Genomic DNA, 27,750 nt, shown 5'->3' with positions numbered 1-27,750 from the left:
AATGCGTAAGTAGTGCACAATTACACACTCACCGCTCCGCTGAAACATCACAATTACAATTCAAATATTTAATTCACATCTCCAAAAATGCAGTTGTACTGTAATTATGAAACGGTTAAATTTTTTATTGAAATGCACTGCAGATATGAGTGAAATTGTGTAAAGTAACTCCATCACACTGTATAAAGCTATGATACATTTTTTGATATTTTTACTGAAAACAAGACAAAAATACCAAGTAATTTTTTTGCAGTGTGACTCCATTAAATGTGTGTGTGTGTGTGTGTGTGTGTATTAAACATGAACGGGCCAAAACGGACATGGCAGCAGGTCAAAATCAAATACAAGAACATTATGCAGAATGGTATGGTCCCTGACTAATATTTAACAAAGCACAAGCATATATTGTGGGGCCTTCACCAGCCATGGACTGGGACAATCCGGCAATCTTCCCTGGTGACGACAGTGGTCGGCTGCTGAGGGACCAATATGTGTTGAATTATTTTAGTTAGTATGTGTGCTTTCAATTTTGGTTAAATATGTCCTGCGGTGGCAGAGGAATTTGGGTTTTTTTGGGTTCGTTTTTTGACGAATTTGGCCTCTTATGATGTTTGTGCGGTATACTGTGTGTAATACAAGGCTGCAGGGAGGCTACTGCATCCATTCATTTGTCTGTTCAGTTGATGTGTATGGATTTGTCCTGCATTTATTTTAGTGTGCAGACATGCAGGGTGTGTTATACACATTCAAAGGTCTGTATATGTATCATTTTGTATAATATGCTTAGATTCTGTGCTTTCCATCTTGTAGAGTCACTGTGACTTCAGTTTTGAAAGGAGCTGATGGTTTACCTGCTTTGTTTTGTCCTTATTCAATAAAGGAACATAATGTTACACATTGTGTTTTTATATTCATATGGAATGTGTATTTGTTTATATGACAGAGTACTAGGGCCACACTGAAGAAAAAGGATAAAGTCATAAATTTATGAGGCTGGTTCTTTCTGCAGAAAAGCTACATATTGTTTTTACAGTTTTGATACTTATGACAATGTGATACTTAATATTCTGGCACATCAGCATGTCTTTGTTTATGAAACCATACTGAAGTACAATTTCACGAAATGCCCCACATCTGTCATTTTAACAACTGTCCTCCTTTAAAACAACTGGTTACAATATTATGACTTGTGTTTTTTTCCCCTCTGTGGCCCTAATATTCTAGCATTTTATATATAGCCTTATAGTCTATGGGAAACTGTAAATTATCTAATGATAGCAACATCATCTAAAAATCTTTTTTTATCCAAAATCATTGAAATTAATGATCACAAACGTTTAAATAACAGTGGGTCTAGTTATATGTGATAACAATGTATAGTGAGCAGTGAAATAACTATTGGTTTCCATTTGTGGTGACTGCTGACTGACATTAGGGATGAGATTAAATAGATCCTGGAATTTAGCCTGGTCTGGAGCAGGCTAGCTCCACAGAATAAATCTCCATGGTAATTTATACCATAACATATCCTCCTGCCCCCTATCCATCTTTAGTGCAACCGGATTACGGATCAATTGAGCCAGGATCACCAAAATATCCTGGCTTAATCCCTTATCCTAGTTTTGTGCAACAGGCCCCAGGTGTGGGCTTCAATGAAATGTAATTGTATGGTTACACCAATTGGTTACGCTGAGCTCCTGTGCAGAGCAGCCTTTGGTCCACTGACTCTCCCAGTGTGGGCGGTCATACCCTGCCCAGTGTGATATGTGTTGCTAGGATACGGTATGCTGCTACTTTTGTGTTGCGTTGAGAGTGGGGGAAATCCAAACATTTGAGGGTACGGCAGGGAGTTTTGACGCTTCATTTCATTATTTTATATCCTCAAGAGGAAAGGTAAGAATATTTCATTATGATTTCGGTTTATTGACAGTCGTTTGATTCGAACATTCAAAACAATAAGAATGCCATGTTAGATAATATAGCTAACGTTACATGATACTCTGGCTCAAGTGATGCTTGATTAACCGTTAACGTTATCTAGCTAACGTTAGCTACCCATGCATCGTCCGGCTGGCAAAAGTTAGCTAGCTACTAGTAATGTTAGTCAGCTAACGACAATGTTAGCACACTTTGAACTCCCCCCAAATAGATATCTCTTGTAAATGTGGCTACTTAGGCTAACCATCATGAGTTGGTTACATTGTAAAGTTAACCGAGACAAAGCTAGCAAACTGACACACACATGTTGATTGATTGGAAGCTCGTCATTCACCAGTTTGGTTGACATTGCCACCTTGCAGGTAACCTCCCCTCCCCTTTTGAATAGGGTTAATTATTTTCATCAAGAGCAGTTACTGTAACCCTGTACGGTGTAATATACATCCAGTCACTGCACCTTTTTCTATTGTTCGTGTTAATTCCATCATCAGGTGAACTAATCCTTGACTTGTGTTGGTAGATAAACAAGTAGGCCCATAGCCTAACCTGAATCTTTCCTCTCTCCAATCTATGTCCCGATAGCACTCACAATGGAGATAGTTCATGTGTACACCAAGAAGCGCAATGAGTTTGGGCGACAGTGTAATTTCTCTGATCGGCCTGCTGAGTTGCATGTGGACATCCTCCCTGATCCTTCTCTGGCATCCAACTTCATTGAGAGAGACCCTTGCGATATTCCCATACAGTGCACACAAGAGATGTCCGAGCATGAGGTGAACATTGTAGACTAACACCCTGTCACCTGTAACATAAAAATGTACGACAAGTAATAGATTTTATCATTCCCTGGTACGTGTATGATCATTTATTACACAACCTAAACATTTCACAAGACTTGAGCAACACACACCAATTTTAATTGGGTATGTTGAGTGTCATATCAGCAAAGTTTGTGTTAGATAAATACAGCTTCTGCATCATTATGAGATAATAAGCAGCATCTGGCAGCCTATGTACATTTCACTCCAACACTATTTATTCAGACTGTCTGTAACCAGGCCACTACGGCCGTGTGTGAATCCTGCCTGTCCTGCCTGGCCCTTTCTTTGTAGGTGAACACTGAGCGCTTTGAGTCAGACACCAGGGGGATAAACCATGTGGAGGGAGGCTGGCCCAAGGACGTCAATCCTCAGGAGATGGAGCAGACCATCCGCTTCAGAAAGAAAGTGGAGAAAGATGAGCATTATTTCAGCACCATCATGCAGCTGGGCAGTGTGAGTGTGTCCCTAAATCTACATTGCTCCAGACTAGGGGTGTTAACTGGCCGTAAATCTACATTGTCCCAGACTAGAGGTGTTAACTGGTCCTAAATCTACTGTACATTGCTCCAGACTAGAGGTGTTAACTGGTCCTAAATCTACTGTACATTGCTCCAGACTAGGGGTGTTAACTGGTCCTAAATCTACATTGCTCCCGACTAGAGGTGTTAACTGGTCCTAAATCTACATTTCTCCAGACTAGATGTGTTAACTGGTCCTAAATCTACTGTACATTGCTCCAGACTAGATGTGTTAACTGGTCCTAAATCTACTGTACATTGCTCCAGACTAGAGGTGTTAACTGGTCTTAAATCTACTGTACATTGCTCCAGACTAGGGGTGTTAACTGGTCCTAAATCTACGGTACATAGCTCCAGACTAGAGGTGTTAACTGGTCTTAAATCTACATTGCTCCAGACTAGAGGTGTTAACTGGTCATAAATCTACTGTACATTGCTCCAGACTAGAGGTGTTAACTGGTCTTAAATCTACATTGCTCCAGACTAGAGGTGTTAACTGGTCCTAAATCTACTGTACATTGCTCCAGACTAGGGGTGTTAACTGGTCCTAAATCTACTGTACATTGCTCCAGACTAGGGGTGTTAACTGGTCCTAAATCTACATTGCTCCAGACTAGGGGTGTTAACTGGTCCTAAATATACATTGCTCCAGACTAGAGGTGTTAACTGGTCCTAAATCTACTGTACATTGCTCCAGACTAGAGGTGTTAACTGGTCTTAAATCTACATTGCTCCAGACTAGAGATGTTAACTGGTCCTAAATCTGGCGCAACTGTACATTGCTCCAGACTAGGGATGTTAACTGGTCCTAAATCTACCAGACTAGGGGTGTTAACTGGTCCTAAATCTGGCGCAACTGTACATTGCCGTAAATCTACATTGCTCCAGACTAGGTGTGTTAACTGGTCCTAAATCTACATTGCTCCAGACTAGGGGTGTTAACTGACCCTAAATCTACATTGCTCCAGACTAGGGGTGTTATCTGGTCCTAAATCTACATTGCTCCAGACTAGATGTGTTAACTGGTCCTAAATCTACTGTACATTGCTCCAGACTATATGTGTTAACTGGTCCTAAATCTACTGTACATAGCTCCAGACTAGGGGTGTTAACTGGTCCTAAATCTACATTGCTCCAGACTAGGGGTGTTAACTGGTCTTAAATCTACATTGCTCCAGACTAGGGGTGTTAACTGGTCTTAAAATCTAAATTTCTGCAGAGTAAAGGTGTTATAACTGACCCTAAATCTACATTGCTCCAGACTAGAGGTGTTATAACTGACCCTAAATCTACATTGCTCCAGACTAGATGTGTTAACTGGTCCTAAATCTACGGTACATAGCTCCAGACTAGAGGTGTTAACTGGTCTTAAATCTACATTGCTCCAGACTAGAGGTGTTAACTGGTCATAAATCTACTGTACATTGCTCCAGACTAGAGGTGTTAACTGGTCTTAAATCTACATTGCTCCAGACTAGAGGTGTTAACTGGTCCTAAATCTACTGTACATTGCTCCAGACTAGGGGTGTTAACTGGTCCTAAATCTACTGTACATTGCTCCAGACTAGGGGTGTTAACTGGTCCTAAATCTACATTGCTCCAGACTAGGGGTGTTAACTGGTCCTAAATATACATTGCTCCAGACTAGAGGTGTTAACTGGTCCTAAATCTACTGTACATTGCTCCAGACTAGAGGTGTTAACTGGTCTTAAATCTACATTGCTCCAGACTAGAGATGTTAACTGGTCCTAAATCTGGCGCAACTGTACATTGCTCCAGACTAGGGATGTTAACTGGTCCTAAATCTACCAGACTAGGGGTGTTAACTGGTCCTAAATCTGGCGCAACTGTACATTGCCGTAAATCTACATTGCTCCAGACTAGGTGTGTTAACTGGTCCTAAATCTACATTGCTCCAGACTAGGGGTGTTAACTGACCCTAAATCTACATTGCTCCAGACTAGGGGTGTTATCTGGTCCTAAATCTACATTGCTCCAGACTAGATGTGTTAACTGGTCCTAAATCTACTGTACATTGCTCCAGACTATATGTGTTAACTGGTCCTAAATCTACTGTACATAGCTCCAGACTAGGGGTGTTAACTGGTCCTAAATCTACATTGCTCCAGACTAGGGGTGTTAACTGGTCTTAAATCTACATTGCTCCAGACTAGGGGTGTTAACTGGTCTTAAAATCTAAATTTCTGCAGAGTAAAGGTGTTATAACTGACCCTAAATCTACATTGCTCCAGACTAGAGGTGTTATAACTGACCCTAAATCTACATTGCTCCAGACTAGATGTGTTAACTGGCCCTAAATCTACGGTACATTGCTCCAGACTAGGGGTGTTAACTGGTCCTAAATCTACATTGCTCCAGACTAGAGGTGTTAGCTGGTCTTAAATCTACATTGCTCCAGACTAGAGGTGTTAACTGGTCCTAAATCTACTGTACATTGCTCCAGACTAGAGGTGTTAACTGGTCTTAAATCTGGCGCAACTGTACATTGCTCCAGACTAGGGATGTTAACTGGTCCTAAATCTACCAGACTAGGGGTGTTAACTGGTCCTAAATCTGGCGCAACTGTACATTGCCGTAAATCTACATTGCTCCAGACTAGAGGTGTTAACTGGTCCTAAATCTACATTGCTCCAGACTAGGGGTGTTAACTGGTCTTAAATCTAAATTTCTGCAGAGTAAGGGTGTTATAACTGAACCTAAATCTACATTGCTCCAGACTAGGGGTTTTGACTGACCCTAAATCTACTGTACATTGCTCCAGACTAGGTGTGTTAACTGGTCCTAAATCTACATTGCTCCAGACTAGGGGTGTTAACTGACCCTAAATCTACATTGCTCCAGACTAGGGGTGTTATCTGGTCCTAAATCTACATTGCTCCAGACTAGAGGTGTTAGCTGGTCCTAAATCTACATTGTTCCAGACTAGGGGTGTTAACTGGCCCTAAATCTACAGTACATTGCACCAGACTAGGGGTGTTAACTGGTCCTAAATCTACATTGCTCCAGACTAGAGGTGTTAACTGGTCTTAAATCTACATTGCTCCAGGCTAGAGGTGTTAACTGGTCCTAAATCTACTGTACATTGCTCCAGACTAGAGGTGTTAACTGGTCTTAAATCTACATTGCTCCAGACTAGAGGTCTTAACTGGTCCTAAATCTAAATTTCTCCAGACTAGATGTGTTAACTGGTCCTAAATCTACTGTACATTGCTCCAGACTAGATGTGTTAACTGGTCCTAAATCTACTGTACATTGCTCCAGACTAGAGGTGATAACTGGTCTTAAATCTACTGTACATTGCTCCAGACTAGGGGTGTTAACTGGTCCTAAATCTACTGTACATAGCTCCAGACTAGAGGTGTTAACTGGTCTTAAATCTACATTGCTCCAGACTAGAGGTGTTAACTGGTCATAAATCTACTGTACATTGCTCCAGACTAGAGGTGTTAACTGGTCTTAAATCTACATTGCTCCAGACTAGAGGTGTTAACTGGTCCTAAATCTACTGTACATTGCTCCAGACTAGGGGTGTTAACTGGTCCTAAATCTACTGTACATTGCTCCAGACTAGGGGTGTTAACTGGTCCTAAATCTACATTGCTCCAGACTAGGGGTGTTAACTGGTCCTAAATATACATTGCTCCAGACTAGAGGTGTTAACTGGTCCTAAATCTACTGTACATTGCTCCAGACTAGAGGTGTTAACTGGTCTTAAATCTACATTGCTCCAGACTAGAGATGTTAACTGGTCCTAAATCTGGCGCAACTGTACATTGCTCCAGACTAGGGATGTTAACTGGTCCTAAATCTACCAGACTAGGGGTGTTAACTGGTCCTAAATCTGGCGCAACTGTACATTGCCGTAAATCTACATTGCTCCAGACTAGAGGTGTTAACTGGTCCTAAATCTACATTGCTCCAGACTAGGGATGTTAACTGGTCCTAAATCTACCAGACTAGGGGTGTTAACTGGTCCTAAATCTGGCGCAACTGTACATTGCCGTAAATCTACATTGCTCCAGACTAGGTGTGTTAACTGGTCCTAAATCTACATTGCTCCAGACTAGGGGTGTTAACTGACCCTAAATCTACATTGCTCCAGACTAGGGGTGTTATCTGGTCCTAAATCTACATTGCTCCAGACTAGATGTGTTAACTGGTCCTAAATCTACTGTACATTGCTCCAGACTATATGTGTTAACTGGTCCTAAATCTACTGTACATAGCTCCAGACTAGGGGTGTTAACTGGTCCTAAATCTACATTGCTCCAGACTAGGGGTGTTAACTGGTCTTAAATCTACATTGCTCCAGACTAGGGGTGTTAACTGGTCTTAAAATCTAAATTTCTGCAGAGTAAAGGTGTTATAACTGACCCTAAATCTACATTGCTCCAGACTAGAGGTGTTATAACTGACCCTAAATCTACATTGCTCCAGACTAGATGTGTTAACTGGCCCTAAATCTACGGTACATTGCTCCAGACTAGGGGTGTTAACTGGTCCTAAATCTACATTGCTCCAGACTAGAGGTGTTAGCTGGTCTTAAATCTACATTGCTCCAGACTAGAGGTGTTAACTGGTCCTAAATCTACTGTACATTGCTCCAGACTAGAGGTGTTAACTGGTCTTAAATCTGGCGCAACTGTACATTGCTCCAGACTAGGGATGTTAACTGGTCCTAAATCTACCAGACTAGGGGTGTTAACTGGTCCTAAATCTGGCGCAACTGTACATTGCCGTAAATCTACATTGCTCCAGACTAGAGGTGTTAACTGGTCCTAAATCTACATTGCTCCAGACTAGGGGTGTTAACTGGTCTTAAATCTAAATTTCTGCAGAGTAAGGGTGTTATAACTGAACCTAAATCTACATTGCTCCAGACTAGGGGTTTTGACTGACCCTAAATCTACTGTACATTGCTCCAGACTAGGTGTGTTAACTGGTCCTAAATCTACATTGCTCCAGACTAGGGGTGTTAACTGACCCTAAATCTACATTGCTCCAGACTAGGGGTGTTATCTGGTCCTAAATCTACATTGCTCCAGACTAGAGGTGTTAGCTGGTCCTAAATCTACATTGTTCCAGACTAGGGGTGTTAACTGGCCCTAAATCTACAGTACATTGCACCAGACTAGGGGTGTTAACTGGTCCTAAATCTACATTGCTCCAGACTAGAGGTGTTAACTGGTCTTAAATCTACATTGCTCCAGGCTAGAGGTGTTAACTGGTCCTAAATCTACTGTACATTGCTCCAGACTAGAGGTGTTAACTGGTCTTAAATCTACATTGCTCCAGACTAGAGGTCTTAACTGGTCCTAAATCTAAATTTCTCCAGACTAGATGTGTTAACTGGTCCTAAATCTACTGTACATTGCTCCAGACTAGATGTGTTAACTGGTCCTAAATCTACTGTACATTGCTCCAGACTAGAGGTGATAACTGGTCTTAAATCTACTGTACATTGCTCCAGACTAGGGGTGTTAACTGGTCCTAAATCTACTGTACATAGCTCCAGACTAGAGGTGTTAACTGGTCTTAAATCTACATTGCTCCAGACTAGAGGTGTTAACTGGTCATAAATCTACTGTACATTGCTCCAGACTAGAGGTGTTAACTGGTCTTAAATCTACATTGCTCCAGACTAGAGGTGTTAACTTGTCCTAAATCTACTGTACATTGCTCCAGACTAGGGGTGTTAACTGGTCCTAAATCTACTGTACATTGCTCCAGACTAGGGGTGTTAACTGGTCCTAAATCTACATTGCTCCAGACTAGGGGTGTTAACTGGTCCTAAATATACATTGCTCCAGACTAGAGGTGTTAACTGGTCCTAAATCTACTGTACATTGCTCCAGACTAGAGGTGTTAACTGGTCTTAAATCTACATTGCTCCAGACTAGAGATGTTAACTGGTCCTAAATCTGGCGCAACTGTACATTGCTCCTGACTAGGGATGTTAACTGGTCCTAAATCTACCAGACTAGGGGTGTTAACTGGTCCTAAATCTGGCGCAACTGTACATTGCCGTAAATCTACATTGCTCCAGACTAGAGGTGTTAACTGGTCCTAAATCTACATTGCTCCAGACTAGGGATGTTAACTGGTCCTAAATCTACCAGACTAGGGGTGTTAACTGGTCCTAAATCTGGCGCAACTGTACATTGCCGTAAATCTACATTGCTCCAGACTAGGTGTGTTAACTGGTCCTAAATCTACATTGCTCCAGACTAGGGGTGTTAACTGACCCTAAATCTACATTGCTCCAGACTAGGGGTGTTATCTGGTCCTAAATCTACATTGCTCCAGACTAGATGTGTTAACTGGTCCTAAATCTACTGTACATTGCTCCAGACTAGGGGTGTTAACTGGTCCTAAATCTACATTGCTCCAGACTAGGGGTGTTAACTGGTCTTAAATCTACATTGCTCCAGACTAGAGGTGTTAACTGGTCCTAAATCTACATTGCTCCAGACTAGGGGTGTTAACTGGTCTTAAAATCTAAATTTCTGCAGAGTAAAGGTGTTATAACTGACCCTAAATCTACATTGCTCCAGACTAGAGGTGTTATAACTGACCCTAAATCTACATTGCTCCAGACTAGATGTGTTAACTGGCCCTAAATCTACGGTACATTGCTCCAGACTAGGGGTGTTAACTGGTCCTAAATCTACATTGCTCCAGACTAGAGGTGTTAGCTGGTCTTAAATCTACATTGCTCCAGACTAGAGGTGTTAACTGGTCCTAAATCTACTGTACATTGCTCCAGACTAGAGGTGTTAACTGGTCTTAAATCTGGCGCAACTGTACATTGCTCCAGACTAGGGATGTTAACTGGTCCTAAATCTACCAGACTAGGGGTGTTAACTGGTCCTAAATCTGGCGCAACTGTACATTGCCGTAAATCTACATTGCTCCAGACTAGAGGTGTTAACTGGTCCTAAATCTACATTGCTCCAGACTAGGGGTGTTAACTGGTCTTAAATCTAAATTTCTGCAGAGTAAGGGTGTTATAACTGAACCTAAATCTACATTGCTCCAGACTAGGGGTTTTGACTGACCCTAAATCTACTGTACATTGCTCCAGACTAGGTGTGTTAACTGGTCCTAAATCTACATTGCTCCAGACTAGGGGTGTTAACTGACCCTAAATCTACATTGCTCCAGACTAGGGGTGTTATCTGGTCCTAAATCTACATTGCTCCAGACTAGAGGTGTTAGCTGGTCCTAAATCTACATTGTTCCAGACTAGGGGTGTTAACTGGCCCTAAATCTACAGTACATTGCACCAGACTAGGGGTGTTAACTGGTCCTAAATCTACATTGCTCCAGACTAGAGGTGTTAACTGGTCTTAAATCTACATTGCTCCAGGCTAGAGGTGTTAACTGGTCCTAAATCTACTGTACATTGCTCCAGACTAGAGATGTTAACTGGTCTTAAATCTACATTGCTCCAGACTAGAGGTGTTAACTGGTCCTAAATCTACATTTCTCCAGACTAGATGTGTTAACTGGTCCTAAATCTACTGTACATTGCTCCAGACTAGATGTGTTAACTGGTCCTAAATCTACTGTACATTGCTCCAGACTAGAGGTGTTAACTGGTCTTAAATCTACTGTACATTGCTCCAGACTAGGGGTGTTAACTGGTCCTAAATCTACTGTACATAGCTCCAGACTAGAGGTGTTAACTGGTCTTAAATCTACATTGCTCCAGACTAGAGGTGTTAACTGGTCCTAAATCTACTGTACATTGCTCCAGACTAGAGGTGTTAACTGGTCTTAAATCTACATTGCTCCAGACTAGAGGTGTTAACTGGTCCTAAATCTACTGTACATTGCTCCAGACTAGGGGTGTTAACTGGTCCTAAATCTACTGTACATTGCTCCAGACTAGGGGTGTTAACTGGTCCTAAATCTACATTGCTCCAGACTAGGGGTGTTAACTGGTCCTAAATATACATTGCTCCAGACTAGAGGTGTTAACTGGTCCTAAATCTACTGTACATTGCTCCAGACTAGAGGTGTTAACTGGTCTTAAATCTACATTGCTCCAGACTAGAGATGTTAACTGGTCCTAAATCTGGCGCAACTGTACATTGCTCCAGACTAGGGATGTTAACTGGTCCTAAATCTACCAGACTAGGGGTGTTAACTGGTCCTAAATCTGGCGCAACTGTACATTGCCGTAAATCTACATTGCTCCAGACTAGAGGTGTTAACTGGTCTTAAATCTACATTGCTCCAGACTAGGGATGTTAACTGGTCCTAAATCTACCAGACTAGGGGTGTTAACTGGTCCTAAATCTGGCGCAACTGTACATTGCCGTAAATCTACATTGCTCCAGACTAGGTGTGTTAACTGGTCCTAAATCTACATTGCTCCAGACTAGGGGTGTTAACTGACCCTAAATCTACATTGCTCCAGACTAGGGGTGTTATCTGGTCCTAAATCTACATTGCTCCAGACTAGATGTGTTAACTGGTCCTAAATCTACTGTACATTGCTCCAGACTATATGTGTTAACTGGTCCTAAATCTACTGTACATAGCTCCAGACTAGGGGTGTTAACTGGTCCTAAATCTATATTGCTCCAGACTAGGGGTGTTAACTGGTCTTAAATCTACATTGCTCCAGACTAGAGGTGTTAACTGGTCCTAAATCTACATTGCTCCAGACTAGGGGTGTTAACTGGTCTTAAAATCTAAATTTCTGCAGAGTAAAGGTGTTATAACTGACCCTAAATCTACATTGCTCCAGACTAGAGGTGTTATAACTGACCCTAAATCTACATTGCTCCAGACTAGATGTGTTAACTGGCCCTAAATCTACGGTACATTGCTCCAGACTAGGGGTGTTAACTGGTCCTAAATCTACATTGCTCCAGACTAGAGGTGTTAGCTGGTCTTAAATCTACATTGCTCCAGACTAGAGGTGTTAACTGGTCCTAAATCTACTGTACATTGCTCCAGACTAGAGGTGTTAACTGGTCTTAAATCTGGCGCAACTGTACATTGCTCCAGACTAGGGATGTTAACTGGTCCTAAATCTACCAGACTAGAGGTGTTAACTGGTCCTAAATCTGGCGCAACTGTACATTGCCGTAAATCTACATCGCTCCAGACTAGAGGTGTTAACTGGTCCTAAATCTACATTGCTCCAGACTAGGGGTGTTAACTGGTCTTAAATCTAAATTTCTGCAGAGTAAGGGTGTTATAACTGAACCTAAATCTACATTGCTCCAGACTAGGGGTTTTGACTGACCCTAAATCTACTGTACATTGCTCCAGACTAGGTGTGTTAACTGGTCCTAAATCTACATTGCTCCAGACTAGGGGTGTTAACTGACCCTAAATCTACATTGCTCCAGACTAGGGGTGTTATCTGGTCCTAAATCTACATTGCTCCAGACTAGAGGTGTTAGCTGGTCCTAAATCTACATTGTTCCAGACTAGGGGTGTTAACTGGCCCTAAATCTACAGTACATTGCACCAGACTAGGGGTGTTAACTGGTCCTAAATCTACATTGCTCCAGACTAGAGGTGTTAACTGGTCTTAAATCTACATTGCTCCAGGCTAGAGGTGTTAACTGGTCCTAAATCTACTGTACATTGCTCCAGACTAGAGATGTTAACTGGTCTTAAATCTACATTGCTCCAGACTAGAGGTGTTAACTGGTCCTAAATCTACATTTCTCCAGACTAGATGTGTTAACTGGTCCTAAATCTACTGTACATTGCTCCAGACTAGATGTGTTAACTGGTCCTAAATCTACTGTACATTGCTCCAGACTAGAGGTGTTAACTGGTCTTAAATCTACTGTACATTGCTCCAGACTAGGGGTGTTAACTGGTCCTAAATCTACTGTACATAGCTCCAGACTAGAGGTGTTAACTGGTCTTAAATCTACATTGCTCCAGACTAGAGGTGTTAACTGGTCATAAATCTACTGTACATTGCTCCAGACTAGAGGTGTTAACTGGTCTTAAATCTACATTGCTCCAGACTAGAGGTGTTAACTGGTCCTAAATCTACTGTACATTGCTCCAGACTAGGGGTGTTAACTGGTCCTAAATCTACTGTACATTGCTCCAGACTAGGGGTGTTAACTGGTCCTAAATCTACATTGCTCCAGACTAGGGGTGTTAACTGGTCCTAAATATACATTGCTCCAGACTAGAGGTGTTAACTGGTCCTAAATCTACTGTACATTGCTCCAGACTAGAGGTGTTAACTGGTCTTAAATCTACATTGCTCCAGACTAGAGATGTTAACTGGTCCTAAATCTGGCGCAACTGTACATTGCTCCAGACTAGGGATGTTAACTGGTCCTAAATCTACCAGACTAGGGGTGTTAACTGGTCCTAAATCTGGCGCAACTGTACATTGCCGTAAATCTACATTGCTCCAGACTAGAGGTGTTAACTGGTCCTAAATCTACATTGCTCCAGACTAGGGATGTTAACTGGTCCTAAATCTACCAGACTAGGGGTGTTAACTGGTCCTAAATCTGGCGCAACTGTACATTGCCGTAAATCTACATTGCTCCAGACTAGGTGTGTTAACTGGTCCTAAATCTACATTGCTCCAGACTAGGGGTGTTAACTGACCCTAAATCTACATTGCTCCAGACTAGGGGTGTTATCTGGTCCTAAATCTACATTGCTCCAGACTAGATGTGTTAACTGGTCCTAAATCTACTGTACATTGCTCCAGACTATATGTGTTAACTGGTCCTAAATCTACTGTACATAGCTCCAGACTAGGGGTGTTAACTGGTCCTAAATCTACATTGCTCCAGACTAGGGGTGTTAACTGGTCTTAAATCTACATTGCTCCAGACTAGAGGTGTTAACTGGTCCTAAATCTACATTGCTCCAGACTAGGGGTGTTAACTGGTCTTAAAATCTAAATTTCTGCAGAGTAAAGGTGTTATAACTGACCCTAAATCTACATTGCTCCAGACTAGAGGTGTTATAACTGACCCTAAATCTACATTGCTCCAGACTAGATGTGTTAACTGGCCCTAAATCTACGGTACATTGCTCCAGACTAGGGGTGTTAACTGGTCCTAAATCTACATTGCTCCAGACTAGAGGTGTTAGCTGGTCTTAAATCTACATTGCTCCAGACTAGAGGTGTTAACTGGTCCTAAATCTACTGTACATTGCTCCAGACTAGAGGTGTTAACTGGTCTTAAATCTGGCGCAACTGTACATTGCTCCAGACTAGGGATGTTAACTGGTCCTAAATCTACCAGACTAGGGGTGTTAACTGGTCCTAAATCTGGCGCAACTGTACATTGCCGTAAATCTACATTGCTCCAGACTAGAGGTGTTAACTGGTCCTAAATCTACATTGCTCCAGACTAGGGGTGTTAACTGGTCTTAAATCTAAATTTCTGCAGAGTAAGGGTGTTATAACTGAACCTAAATCTACATTGCTCCAGACTAGGGGTTTTGACTGACCCTAAATCTACTGTACATTGCTCCAGACTAGGTGTGTTAACTGGTCCTAAATCTACATTGCTCCAGACTAGGGGTGTTAACTGACCCTAAATCTACATTGCTCCAGACTAGGGGTGTTATCTGGTCCTAAATCTACATTGCTCCAGACTAGAGGTGTTAGCTGGTCCTAAATCTACATTGTTCCAGACTAGGGGTGTTAACTGGCCCTAAATCTACAGTACATTGCACCAGACTAGGGGTGTTAACTGGTCCTAAATCTACATTGCTCCAGACTAGAGGTGTTAACTGGTCTTAAATCTACATTGCTCCAGGCTAGAGGTGTTAACTGGTCCTAAATCTACTGTACATTGCTCCAGACTAGAGATGTTAACTGGTCTTAAATCTACATTGCTCCAGACTAGAGGTGTTAACTGGTCCTAAATCTACATTTCTCCAGACTAGATGTGTTAACTGGTCCTAAATCTACTGTACATTGCTCCAGACTAGATGTGTTAACTGGTCCTAAATCTACTGTACATTGCTCCAGACTAGAGGTGTTAACTGGTCTTAAATCTACTGTACATTGCTCCAGACTAGGGGTGTTAACTGGTCCTAAATCTACTGTACATAGCTCCAGACTAGAGGTGTTAACTGGTCTTAAATCTACATTGCTCCAGACTAGAGGTGTTAACTGGTCATAAATCTACTGTACATTGCTCCAGACTAGAGGTGTTAACTGGTCTTAAATCTACATTGCTCCAGACTAGAGGTGTTAACTGGTCCTAAATCTACTGTACATTGCTCCAGACCAGGGGTGTTAACTGGTCCTAAATCTACTGTACATTGCTCCAGACTAGGGGTGTTAACTGGTCCTAAATCTACATTGCTCCAGACTAGGGGTGTTAACTGGTCCTAAATATACATTGCTCCAGACTAGAGGTGTTAACTGGTCCTAAATCTACTGTACATTGCTCCAGACTAGAGGTGTTAACTGGTCTTAAATCTACATTGCTCCAGACTAGAGATGTTAACTGGTCCTAAATCTGGCGCAACTGTACATTGCTCCAGACTAGGGATGTTAACTGGTCCTAAATCTACCAGACTAGGGGTGTTAACTGGTCCTAAATCTGGCGCAACTGTACATTGCCGTAAATCTACATTGCTCCAGACTAGAGGTGTTAACTGGTCCTAAATCTACATTGCTCCAGACTAGGGATGTTAACTGGTCCTAAATCTACCAGACTAGGGGTGTTAACTGGTCCTAAATCTGGCGCAACTGTACATTGCCGTAAATCTACATTGCTCCAGACTAGGTGTGTTAACTGGTCCTAAATCTACATTGCTCCAGACTAGGGGTGTTAACTGACCCTAAATCTACATTGCTCCAGACTAGGGGTGTTATCTGGTCCTAAATCTACATTGCTCCAGACTAGATGTGTTAACTGGTCCTAAATCTACTGTACATTGCTCCAGACTATATGTGTTAACTGGTCCTAAATCTACTGTACATAGCTCCAGACTAGGGGTGTTAACTGGTCCTAAATCTATATTGCTCCAGACTAGGGGTGTTAACTGGTCTTAAATCTACATTGCTCCAGACTAGAGGTGTTAACTGGTCCTAAATCTACATTGCTCCAGACTAGGGGTGTTAACTGGTCTTAAAATCTAAATTTCTGCAGAGTAAAGGTGTTATAACTGACCCTAAATCTACATTGCTCCAGACTAGAGGTGTTATAACTGACCCTAAATCTACATTGCTCCAGACTAGATGTGTTAACTGGCCCTAAATCTACGGTACATTGCTCCAGACTAGGGGTGTTAACTGGTCCTAAATCTACATTGCTCCAGACTAGAGGTGTTAGCTGGTCTTAAATCTACATTGCTCCAGACTAGAGGTGTTAACTGGTCCTAAATCTACTGTACATTGCTCCAGACTAGAGGTGTTAACTGGTCCTAAATCTACCAGACTAGGGGTGTTAACTGGTCCTAAATCTGGCGCAACTGTACATTGCCGTAAATCTACATTGCTCCAGACTAGAGGTGTTAACTGGTCTTAAATCTAAATTTCTGCAGAGTAAGGGTGTTATAACTGAACCTAAATCTACATTGCTCCAGACTAGGGGTGTTAACTGGTCCTAAATCTACATTGCTCCAGACTAGGGGTGTTAACTGGTCTTAAATCTAAATTTCTGCAGAGTAAGGGTGTTATAACTGAACCTAAATCTACATTGCTCCAGACTAGGGGTTTTGACTGACCCTAAATCTACATTGCTCCAGACTAGGGGTGTTAACTGACCCTAAATCTACATTGCTCCAGACTAGGGGTGTTATCTGGTCCTAAATCTACATTGCTCCAGACTAGAGGTGTTAGCTGGTCCTAAATCTACATTGTTCCAGACTAGGGGTGTTAACTGGCCCTAAATCTACAGTACATTGCACCAGACTAGGGGTGTTAACTGGTCCTAAATCTACATTGCTCCAGACTAGAGGTGTTAACTGGTCTTAAATCTACATTGCTCCAGGCTAGAGGTGTTAACTGGTCCTAAATCTACATTGCTCCAGACTAGGGGTGTTAACTGGTCTTAAAATCTAAATTTCTGCAGAGTAAGGGTGTTATAACTGGCCCTAAATCTACATTGCTCCAGACTAGGGGTGTTAACTGGTCCTAAATCTACATTGCTCCAGACTAGGTGTGTTATCTGGTCCTAAATCTGCATTGCTCCAGACTAGAGGTGTTAACTGGTCTTAAATCTACATTGCTCCAGACTAGGGGTGTTAACTGGCCCTAAATCTACTGTACATTGCTCCAGACTAGGGGTGTTAACTGGTCTTAAATCTACATTGCTCCAAACTAGGGGTGTTAACTGGTCCTAAATCTACATTTCTGCAGAGTAAGGGTGTTATAACTGACCCTAAATCTACATTGTCCCAAATACATGTATTAGCTGCTACAGTAGTTTAATAGATGGAAAGGAGCACTTGTTATTCTCTCCACCTCTCCCTTTCAGAACTGGTTATTCTCTCCATCTCTTATCAGAGCCCTCCTCTGTTCCTCCCATTCTAACACAGAATATGGAGCATTGCATCAAACAAAACAATGCCATCAACATCTACCAGGAGTACTTTGAAGAGGAGGAGGTGGTGGAGGAGTCCGAGGAGCAGCCCTCAGCCAAAACCATCAATGTTTTCAGGTGCCTCCCTGACTTCTATTAACCTATCGTTCAACAGTGTTAGACTTGCATAACAACAACAATGGTTGTAGTTATTGCCCTCATAGAATCCATTAATGATGATATTGTTATTTAAGGCTATATTACCAGTGTCTGGTGTCTCTCTTAAGTTAGTGGAACAAAAACAATTATTGTATGGGACAATATAACGTTTTTGAGAAATATAATATATATATACAGTGTAGAGGTTGACCGATTAATCGGAATGGCCGATTTAATTACGGCCGATTTCAAGTTTTCATAACAATCGGTATTTGTGGACACCGATTTGGCCCAATTTTTTTTGACACCTTTATTTAACTAGTCAAGTCAGTTAAGAAGACATTATGATTTTCAATGACGGCCTAGGAACAGTGGGTTAACTGCCTTGTTCAGGGGCAGAATGACAGATTTTTACCTTGTCAACTCGGGGATTCATTTTTGCAACCTTCCGGTTACTAGTCCAACGCTCGAACCACCTGCCTTACATTGCACTCCACGAGGAGCCTGCGTGGCAGGGTGACTACCTGTTACGCGAGGGCAGCAAGAAGCCAAGGTAAGTTGCTAGCTAGCTTTAAACTTATCTTATAAAAAACAATCAGTCTTAAAATAGTCACTAGTTAACTACACATGGTTGATGATATTACTAGTTTATCTAGTGTGTCCTGCGTTGCATATAATCGATGCGGTGCTTGTTAATTTCTCATTGAATCACAGCCTACTTCGACAAACAGGTGATGATTTAAAGAGCGCATTTGCGAAAAAAGCACTGTCGTTGCACCAATGTACCTAACCATAAACATCAATGCCTTTCTTCAAAATCAATACACAAGTATGAATTTCTTATAACTAGGGAAATTGTCACTTCTCTTGCGTTCCGTGCAAGCAGTCAGGGTATATGCAGCAGTTTGGGCCGCCTGGCTCGTTGTGAACTGCGTGAAGTCCATTTATTCCTAACAAAGGCCGTAACTAATTTGCCAGAATTGTACATAATTATGACATAACATTGAAGGTTGTACAATGTTACAGCAATATTTAGACTTAGGGATGCCATCCGTTAGATAAAATACGGAACGGTTCCGTATTTCACTGAAAGAATAAACATTTTGTTTTCGAAATGATCGTTTCCGTATTTGACAATTTTAATGACCAAAGGCTCGTATTTCTGTGTGTTATTATGTTATAATTAAGTCTGATTCGATAGAGCAGTCTGACTGAGTGATGGTAGGCACCAGCAGGCCCGTAAGCATTCATTCAAACAGCACTTTCATGCGTTTGCCAGGAGCTCTTCACAAGCACAGCGCTGTTTATGACTTCAAGCCTGTCAACTCCCAATATTAGGCTGATGTAACCGATGTGAAATGGCTAGCTAGTTAGCGGGGTGCGCGCTAATAGCGTTTCAAACGTCACTCGCTCTGAGACTTGGAGTAGTTGTTCCCCTTGCTCTGCATAGGTAACGCTGCTTCGAGGGTGGCTGTTGTCGATGTGTTCCTGGTTCGAGCCCAGGTAGGAGCGAGGAGAGGGACGGAAGCTATACTGTTACACTGACAATACTAAAGTGCCTATAAGAACATTCAATAGTCAAAGGTATATGAAATAAAAATCGTATAGAGAGAAATAGTCCTATAATTCCTATAATAACTACAACCTAAAATTTCTTACCTGGAAATATTGAAGACTCATGTTAAAAGGAACCACCAGCTTTCATATGTCCTGAGCAAGGAACTCAAACGTTAGCTTTCTTTCATGGCACATATTGCACTTTTACTTTTTTCTCCAACACTTTGTTTTTGCATTATTTAAACCAAATTGAACATGTTTCATTATTTATGTGTGGCTAAATTGATTTCATTGATGTATTATATTAAGTTAAAATAAGTGTTAATTCAGTATTGTTGTAATTGTCATTATTACAAAAAATAAAATAATAATAGACCGATTAATCGGTATCGGCTTTTTTTGGTCCTCCAATAATCAGTATCGGCGCTGAAAAATCATAATCGGTCGTCCTCTAATACAGTGCATTCGGAAAGTATTCAGACCTTTTCCACAATTTGTCACGTTAGTCTTATTCTAAAATGGATTACATTGTTTTCCCCCTCAATCTACACACAGTACCTCATGACAAAAGATAAACGGGCTTTTAGAAATTTTTGCAAATGTATTAAAAATAAAAAACAATACCTTATTTACATAAGTATTCAGACCCTTTGCTATGAGACTCGGAATTAAGCTCAGGTGCATCCTGTTTTCATTTATCATCCTTGAGATCTTTTACAACTTGATTGGAGTCCACCTGTGGTAAATTCAATTGATTGGATATGATTTGGAAAGTCACACACCTGTCTATATAAGGTCCCACAGTTGACAGAGCACGTCAGAGCAAAAACCAAGCCATGAGGTTGAAGGAATTGTCCGTAGAGCTCCAAGACAGGATTGTGTCAAGGCACAGATCTGGGGAACTGTACCAACAAATGTCTGCAGCATTGAAGATCCCCAAGAACACAGTGGCCTCCATCATTCTTAAACGGAAGAAGTTTGGAACCACCAACTCTTCCTAGAGCTGGCTGCCTGGCCAAACTGAGCAATCGGGGGAGAAGGGCCTTGGTCAGGGATGTGACCAAGAACCTGATTGTCACTCTGACAGAGCTCCAGCTCCAGAGTTCCTCTGTGGAGATTGGAGAACCTTCCAGAGGATAACTATCTCTACAGCACCACTCCACCAATCAGGCCTTTATGGTAGAGTTGCCAGACAGAAGCCACTCTTCAGTAAAAGGCACATGACAGCGCGTTTTGGCACCTAAATTACTCTCAGACCATGAGAAAGAAGATTCTCTGGTCTGATGAAACCAAGATTGAACTCTTTGGACTGAATGCCAAGCGTCACGTCTTTAGGAAACCTGGCACCTTCCCTACGGTGAAGCATGGTGGTGGCCGCATCTTGCTGTGGGGATGTTTTTCAGCGGCAGGGACTGGGAGACTAGTAAGGATTGAGGGAAAGATGAACAGAGCAAAGTACAGAGAGATCCTTGATGAAAACCTGCTCCAGAGCACTCAGCACCTCAGACTGGGACTAAGGTTCACCTTCCAACAGGACAATGACCATAAGCACACAAAGCAGGAGTGGCTTCCGGACAAGTCTATGAATGTGCTTGAGTGGCTCAGCCAGAGCCCGGACTTGAACCCGGTCGAACATCACTGAAGAGACCTGGAAATAGCTGGACAGCGACACTCCCCATCCAATCTGACAGAGCTTGAGAGGATCTGCAGAGAAGAATGGGAGAAACTCCCCAAATACAAATGTGCCAAGCTTGTCGCGTCATACCCAAGAAGACTTGAGGCTGTAATCGCTGCAAAAGGTGCTTCAACAAGGTACTGAGTAAAGGGCCTGAATACATAGGTAAATGTGATATTTACCGTTTTTTATTTGACATGAATTTGGAAAGACTTATAAAAATCTGTTATTTCTTCATCATTATGAGGTATTTTGTGTAGATTAATGATAAAATCCATTTTAGAATAAGGCTGTAACGTAACAATGTGGAAAAAGTCAAGGGGCCTGAATACTTTCTGAATGCACTGTACATATGTTTTTAGTTAAATGTATTTGTTTTCTTTTCATTTTGAAAATATAATGAATTGAAAGTTATTCGTTAATGTAAAAATAGAAATGTACAGATTTTAAGGTTGTCTCATTAGATTTGGGGTGGGGTCGCTAGAAATTCTTATGAAAGAAATGGGGTCCCCAGAAATTCTGTCTGAAAAAATGGGGTCCCCACTACTTTAAGTGGTTTTACATCGCTGTTGTGTTTTGATCTTCCAGAGACCCGAACGAGATAAAGCGCACTGCCACCTGTCTGTCCTGGCATCCCGATGGCAGCTGTAAACTGGCTGTGGCCTACTCTTCACTAGGGTTCCAGAACATCTCTCCAGACATGAGCTATGACTCATATATATGGGACATTGGTAGGTGTAATACTTCCTGTTTTATTTTTATTTTAGCTATTAGACTCAACATCTGTTTTTAATTTATCCCAAAAACATTACTTACCCCAGGATACTTCAACTGGTGACTATCAGGGAGAATGAAGTAAAAGGAACACTGTTTCTGCGTAAATCTATATATTTCATTTGATATTTCTCTTTCTAACAGAGTGACTATCATTGCAATAGCTGTCACAATGAGACTAACACATTTTCCGCCCTAATTGGTTGTTCAGAAAATCAATGTAAACTACGATGTCTAGTAATCAATTGAATCCCGTCTGTTGCATCTTCAGAGAATCCCAATAAGCCAGAGATGACCCTGAAACCGGTCTCTCTACTGGTCTGTCTGGAGTACAACCCCAAAGACTCTCACATCCTGGTCGGAGGCAGCTACAATGGCCAGATCGGTGCGTCCTTCAACAGCACAATGTTCTCTCCTTTTATTCTCCAGAGAGTGTCATGGTTCCTGTCAGCTCGGTAGCTGTACAGAACATTGGGGGTATGGTCAGGCCATCATCTTACTCTGACTGTCTTTCATCCTTTTTATTTTCTGTTTGTCCCATTTACCCCAGGATCGTACTGTTTAAAGTTAATATTCCGTTTTTTTCTATTGGAAATGTCATAATGCTTTGAGTTACGTAAGTCCAGGTCTGGATGTGTTTGTGTGGATGCTCCCTTATTTACACATTGAAGTATATTGCCTCAGGATATTGTTCAGGCTTTGACAGCTCAATATGAAATTCAGAAATTAAGTTGTGTGTTATATGTGCTTGTGTAATATTTGGGTTAAATTCCATTTAAATTCCAGTCAATTCGGAAAGTAAACCAAATTCCTATGCCAAATGTTCCTAATTGAAGAGAATTGGGATTTCAGTGTACTTCCTGAAATGAAATGGAATTGACCACCAACTCTTGTGTGTGTGTGCGCACCCGCTTTCATGTGTGTTTGTGAATGTACACTAAGTAAAATGTCTTTGTCTGAGCAGCTTATTGGGACACTCGCAAGGGGAGCCAGCCGGTGGAAATGTCCACAATAGAGCACAGCCACAGAGACCCTGTCTACAAAGTCATCTGGTTGCAGTCAAAGACAGGAACCGATACCTTCTCTGCATCTACGGACGGCCAGGTGAGCCAGACCTACAAATTAAGCAATAATGATTTGATTTGATTAAAGGCCTTTGTCACCTTAACCTTTCTCAAGCCAAGCAGGCACAATAGGTCAGGGAAGCACAAAATGCTCATGGGCAGTGAAGTCTGATACTCTTGGTCTGGGAGGGGTACACTGTCTCTGACCTTAAACTACCATTTGGCCATACCCAGAAGTTATGTAATAATATGTCTATTGAAGGCAAGTAGACTGAGTTGACCCCTGTTCTCTGTCTATAAGGTGCTGTGGTGGGACATCCGTAAGATGAGTGAGCCCACAGAGAGGCTGGTACTGGACCCCAACAAAAAGGGCAACCTGGACAATGCCTTGGGGGCAATCTCACTGGAGTTTGAGACCACTATGGTGAGGAGGATCTCTAGACTGGACTATCACTTTGTTGTTTCACTGTTGATGAATTAGGAGTATGGATCAGCCTAACATATTATTGTATCACCTGGAGTAGGAGATCCAGTATATTATTTATTTGTACAAAAGTAAGACCTACAATTGAACATGATGTTTTCTCTTCTTATTCAGCCCACAAAGTTTATGGTAGGGACAGAGCAAGGGCTGGTGGTCTCCTGTAACCGCAAGGCCAAGACCCCGGCAGAGAAGATAGTGTGTACGTACAGCGGTCATCACGGCCCAATCTACGCCCTGCAAAGGAACCCTTTTTTCCCCAAGAACTTCCTGACCGTAGCCGATTGGACAGCCCGCATCTGGTCCGAAGACATCAAGGAGTCGTCCATCATGTGGACAAAGTAAAGGGTCCCTCTGAAACATAAAGCAGATGATATAGCTACTTCACAGATAGATTCAAAGTCTTTTTAGGATCTGATAGATTCATAACACTCTTTAGGTTCTAATACACATAAGCAGTGATTTGGCATACAACTCGCCTCCTGTAATATTGACCTATTGTAAAATGACCCCTGTTGGTTGCCATAGATACCATATGGCCTATCTGTCAGATGGCTGCTGGAGTCCAGTACGACCCTCTGTGTTCTTCACCGTCAAAATGGACGGGACGCTAGACGTTTGGGACTTCCTCTTCAAACAGAACGACCCCACCCTCAGTCTAAAAGTATGTCCCTTGAAACACCTGTCTGTATTCTCAAAACACTTTGTCCAGCCTTCACTCAACACCTGCCAGGCCTAAATGACCCTGGGAAACCCTGTTCTGTTGTGTTGGGTTGTTATCGTTGGTAGAATTCTTGTATGGTCATGCCAAAGAAAATGTCCACCATCGGATAGACAATGAAGTTCTATTGTATTCTAGGTGTGTGATGAGGCTCTGTACAGCCTGCGGGTGCAGGATAACGGGCGCTTCCTGGCCTGTGGCTCTCAGCTGGGCACTGCCACCCTGCTGGAAATCTCCCCAGGGCTGTGTACCCTCCAGAGGAACGAGAAGGCCCTAGCCACTGCGGTGAGAGAGACCCTCTACCTCAGAACATCCATCTCTGCCCTAGCCTGGTCCCAGATCATTGTGGTGTGACATTGACCATAGGAGTTGGCCAGACAACACAAACAGATCTGGGAACAGGCTACCCCTGCCCTGCTCTATTCTACTATTTTCTCTCCTCACCTATCTATACTATTGGATTGACTCTGTGTGTCTTTGGTCAGATGTTTGAGCGGGAGACCAAACGGGAGAAGATCTTGGAGGCGCGCCACCGTGAGATGCGTCTGAAGGAGCGCAGCCGCTCGGAGCAGAGCAAGGACGAGGACACCAAGGAGGGAGACGGAGAAGAGAGCGTCGAGGAGCTAGCAACTCGCACGGAGGCAGAGTTCTATGAGATAGTAGAAGCTGAGCTGAAGAAGAGAGCTAAGGAGCAAGAAAAAAAGGTTAGAAGGGATTGAGTGAAAAGAAAACATTCTGAACTTCCTTCAGGTTGATAACTTTTTACTAATCCAATCAGTTCATCCATTGATTTTTGTTGTTGAAATAATGTGAAGCAATGTTGATTCAACCAGTTTGTGCCCAGTGGGTTTTTATTAATCTGTTTATAAACTCAGCAAAAAAAGAAACGTCCCTTTTTCAGGACCCTGTCTTTCAAAGATAATTCATAAAAATCGTCAAACTTCACAGATCTTCATTGTAAAGGGTTTAAACACTTTCCTATGCTTGTTCAATGAACCATAAACAATTAATGAACACGCACCTGTGGAACGGTCGTTAAGACACTAACAGCTTACAGATGTTAGGCAATTAAGGTCACAGTTATGAAAACGTAAGACACTAAAGAGGCCTTTCTATTGACTCTGAAAAACACCAAAAGAAAATTGCCCAGCTCATCTGCGTGTTACTTAGGCATGCTGCAAGGAGGCATGAGGACTGCAGATCTGGCCAGGGCAATACTTTGCAATGTCCGTACTGTGAGACGCCTAAGACAGCGCTACAGGGATACCGGATGGACAGCTGATCTTCCTTGCAGTGGCAGACCGTGTAACAACACCTGCACAGGATCAGTACATCTGAACGTCACACCTGCAGGGCAGGTACAGAATGGCATCAACAACAGCCCGAGTTACACCAGGAACGCACAATCCCTCCATCAGTGCTCAGACTGTTCGTAATAGGCTGAGAGAGGCTGGACTTAGGGCTTGTAGGCTTGTTGTAAGGCAGGTCCTCACCAGACATCACCGGCAACAACGTCGCCGATGGGCACAACACCCACCATCGCTGGACCAGACAGGACTGGCAAAAAGTGCTCTTCACCGACGAGTCTCGGTTTTGTCTCACCAGGGGTGATGGTCGGATTTGCATTTATTTTTCGAAGGAATGAGCCTTGCACAGAGGCCTGTACTCTGGAGCGGGATCGATTTGGAGGTGGAGGGTCCGTCATGGTCTGGGGTAGTGTGTCAGAGCATCATCGAACTGAGCTTGTTGTCATTGCACGCAATTTCAACGCTGTGCGTTACAGGGAAGACATCCTCCTCCCTCATATGGTACCCTTCCTGCAGGCTCATCCTGACATGACCCTCCAGCATGACAATGCCACCAGCCACACTGCTCGTTCTGTGCATGATTTCCTGAAAGACAGGAATGTCAGTGTTCTGCTATTGCTAGTGATCTCAATCCCATGGAGTACTTCTGGGACCTGTTGGATCAGAGGGTGAGGGTTAGGACCATTCCCCCCAGAAATGTCCGGGAACTTGCAGGTGCCTTGGTGGAAGAGTGTGGTAACATCTCACAGCAAGAACTGGCAAGTCTGGTGCAGTCCATGAGGAGGAGATGCATTGCGGTACTTAATGCAGCTGGTGGCCACACCAGATACTGACTGTTACTTTTGATTTTTAATTTTGACCCCCCCCCCCTTTGTTCAGGGACACATTATTCCATTTCTGTTAGTCACATGTCTGTGGAACTTGTTCAGCTTATGTCTCAGTTGTTGAATCTTGTTTAAATATTTGTATGAACATAACATGTTAAGTTTGCTGAAAATAAATGCAGTTGACAGTGAGAGGACATTTCTTTTTTTGCTGAGTTTATGTCTTATGACTGAATTAGTTGGCTATTTCAGTAGCATAACAAACATCACCAGCCTGTAATGGCATTCATCTGGCAATACATTAACATGAGGTGGCCTATATACAGCATGAACTTAGACACTATGTTCTGTGCACCATGGCGGCTCTGATGATCTTATAGTTGATCATGTGTGGATGAAGTATAACTACATGGGTTTGTCTCATCTGAGTGTCAATATGTCCCTCCCTGCTGTGATAGTAATTCAGCTGTATCTAGAGGGCAGGTTTTCTTGCCTGCAGTGCAGGCCATAATTGAACTCTCTCCCGTGAAGATGTTTGAGAACTTCAGGACAATAGCTGGAGAGAGGCTCATGTCAGAGTGACAAGTTATATCAAAGAGTTACATTTCCTGTTTGATATACGTTGTCAATGGTTTATACATTTAGAGGGGGCTGGTGAGGAGGTCCGGATTTTGTTTAAAAGCTAAGTATGACACAGTTGACAACTGAGTAAAATCAAAATGTTTATTTTTTGACTGAAGTCATTGCTGATCTCCTCCTGCCTGTATAACATCACCACCTGTCAAATGTAGCTGCACCTCTTTGTCCAAGGGTAACAAATTGCCCCTTGTTTTGGTCCAGTGCCCCATTTAAGATTGGGGACTATTAAAAGCTACTGTTAGCTCGTCTAGAGAAAGAAAACTCAACCTGTAAATCTGACTGTAAATTTCCAAATGCAATTTTTTCCCCCAGTAATGATGGAAATATTTTCTAATAAGAAAATAGGAATGAATTAAATAGATTGTTGGTATTTTTGTACCTTTCCGTGACGTTAAAAGCTATGTATACTTCTAATGTAATTGTCAATTACTTACAGATACATACAGTAGATTCTGTGCTCAAACTGATGCTGTAATATCATTGTGTCGCCCCTCTCAGGAGAAAGACGTGTGTGAAGAGAAAGAAGTCTGAGACAGAACACCTTAACAACACCGTGTTTTACATGCTGTTTGAAATGTAATCCTGAATCAATCGAATAAAAACAGCAAGGTATTTTTTATTAACAGAGAAATAGACGTTCTCAGTGAGTCATGCAGAACTCATTAACAGGATTGAGGTCCTGTTTAATTATTGTTATTTATAAATCATTATTAGAGTTTTCTTCATTGATTAAAGGAAATGTATTTTGCTGTG

The 27,750-nt window shown here is 42.2% G+C and overlaps 1 protein-coding gene across 1 annotated transcript; it reads left to right on the top strand.

Moving 5' to 3' along the window:
• The first annotated feature begins 1,752 nt into the window (after positions 1–1,752).
• On the top strand, positions 1,753–27,750 carry dnai2b (dynein, axonemal, intermediate chain 2b). Its single transcript, XM_036960748.2, has 13 exons — positions 1,753–1,893; positions 2,521–2,711; positions 3,051–3,212; positions 17,813–17,934; positions 21,776–21,918; positions 22,233–22,346; positions 22,926–23,065; positions 23,327–23,449; positions 23,624–23,847; positions 24,035–24,170; positions 24,366–24,512; positions 24,713–24,931; positions 27,496–27,750. Exons 2-13 carry the CDS (start codon positions 2,529–2,531, stop codon positions 27,526–27,528), a joined length of 1,746 nt encoding a protein of 581 aa, XP_036816643.1. The 5' UTR covers positions 1,753–1,893; positions 2,521–2,528; the 3' UTR covers positions 27,529–27,750.

Source organism: Oncorhynchus mykiss, chromosome 23 (assembly GCF_057628025.1).
Source record: "Oncorhynchus mykiss isolate SJ-2025 chromosome 23, ASM5762802v1, whole genome shotgun sequence".
NCBI lineage: Eukaryota > Metazoa > Chordata > Actinopteri > Salmoniformes > Salmonidae > Oncorhynchus > Oncorhynchus mykiss.
The sequence above is the reverse complement of the archived record's forward strand: the minus strand, read 5'-3'. Positions and strand labels throughout refer to the sequence as shown.

What these genes read in the sequence shown, in the direction of transcription:
- dnai2b (XM_036960748.2), top strand. Translation starts at nt 2,529, where the DNA reads ATGGAGATAGTTCATGTGTACACCAAGAAGCGCAATGAGTTTGGGCGA. An exon ending in AAAACCATCAATGTTTTCAG is followed by an intron (nt 17,935 to 21,775) that starts GTGCCTCCCTGA and finishes TTGATCTTCCAG; the next exon opens with AGACCCGAACGAGATAAAGC. An exon ending in CTCATATATATGGGACATTG is followed by an intron (nt 21,919 to 22,232) that starts GTAGGTGTAATA and finishes TTGCATCTTCAG; the next exon opens with AGAATCCCAATAAGCCAGAG.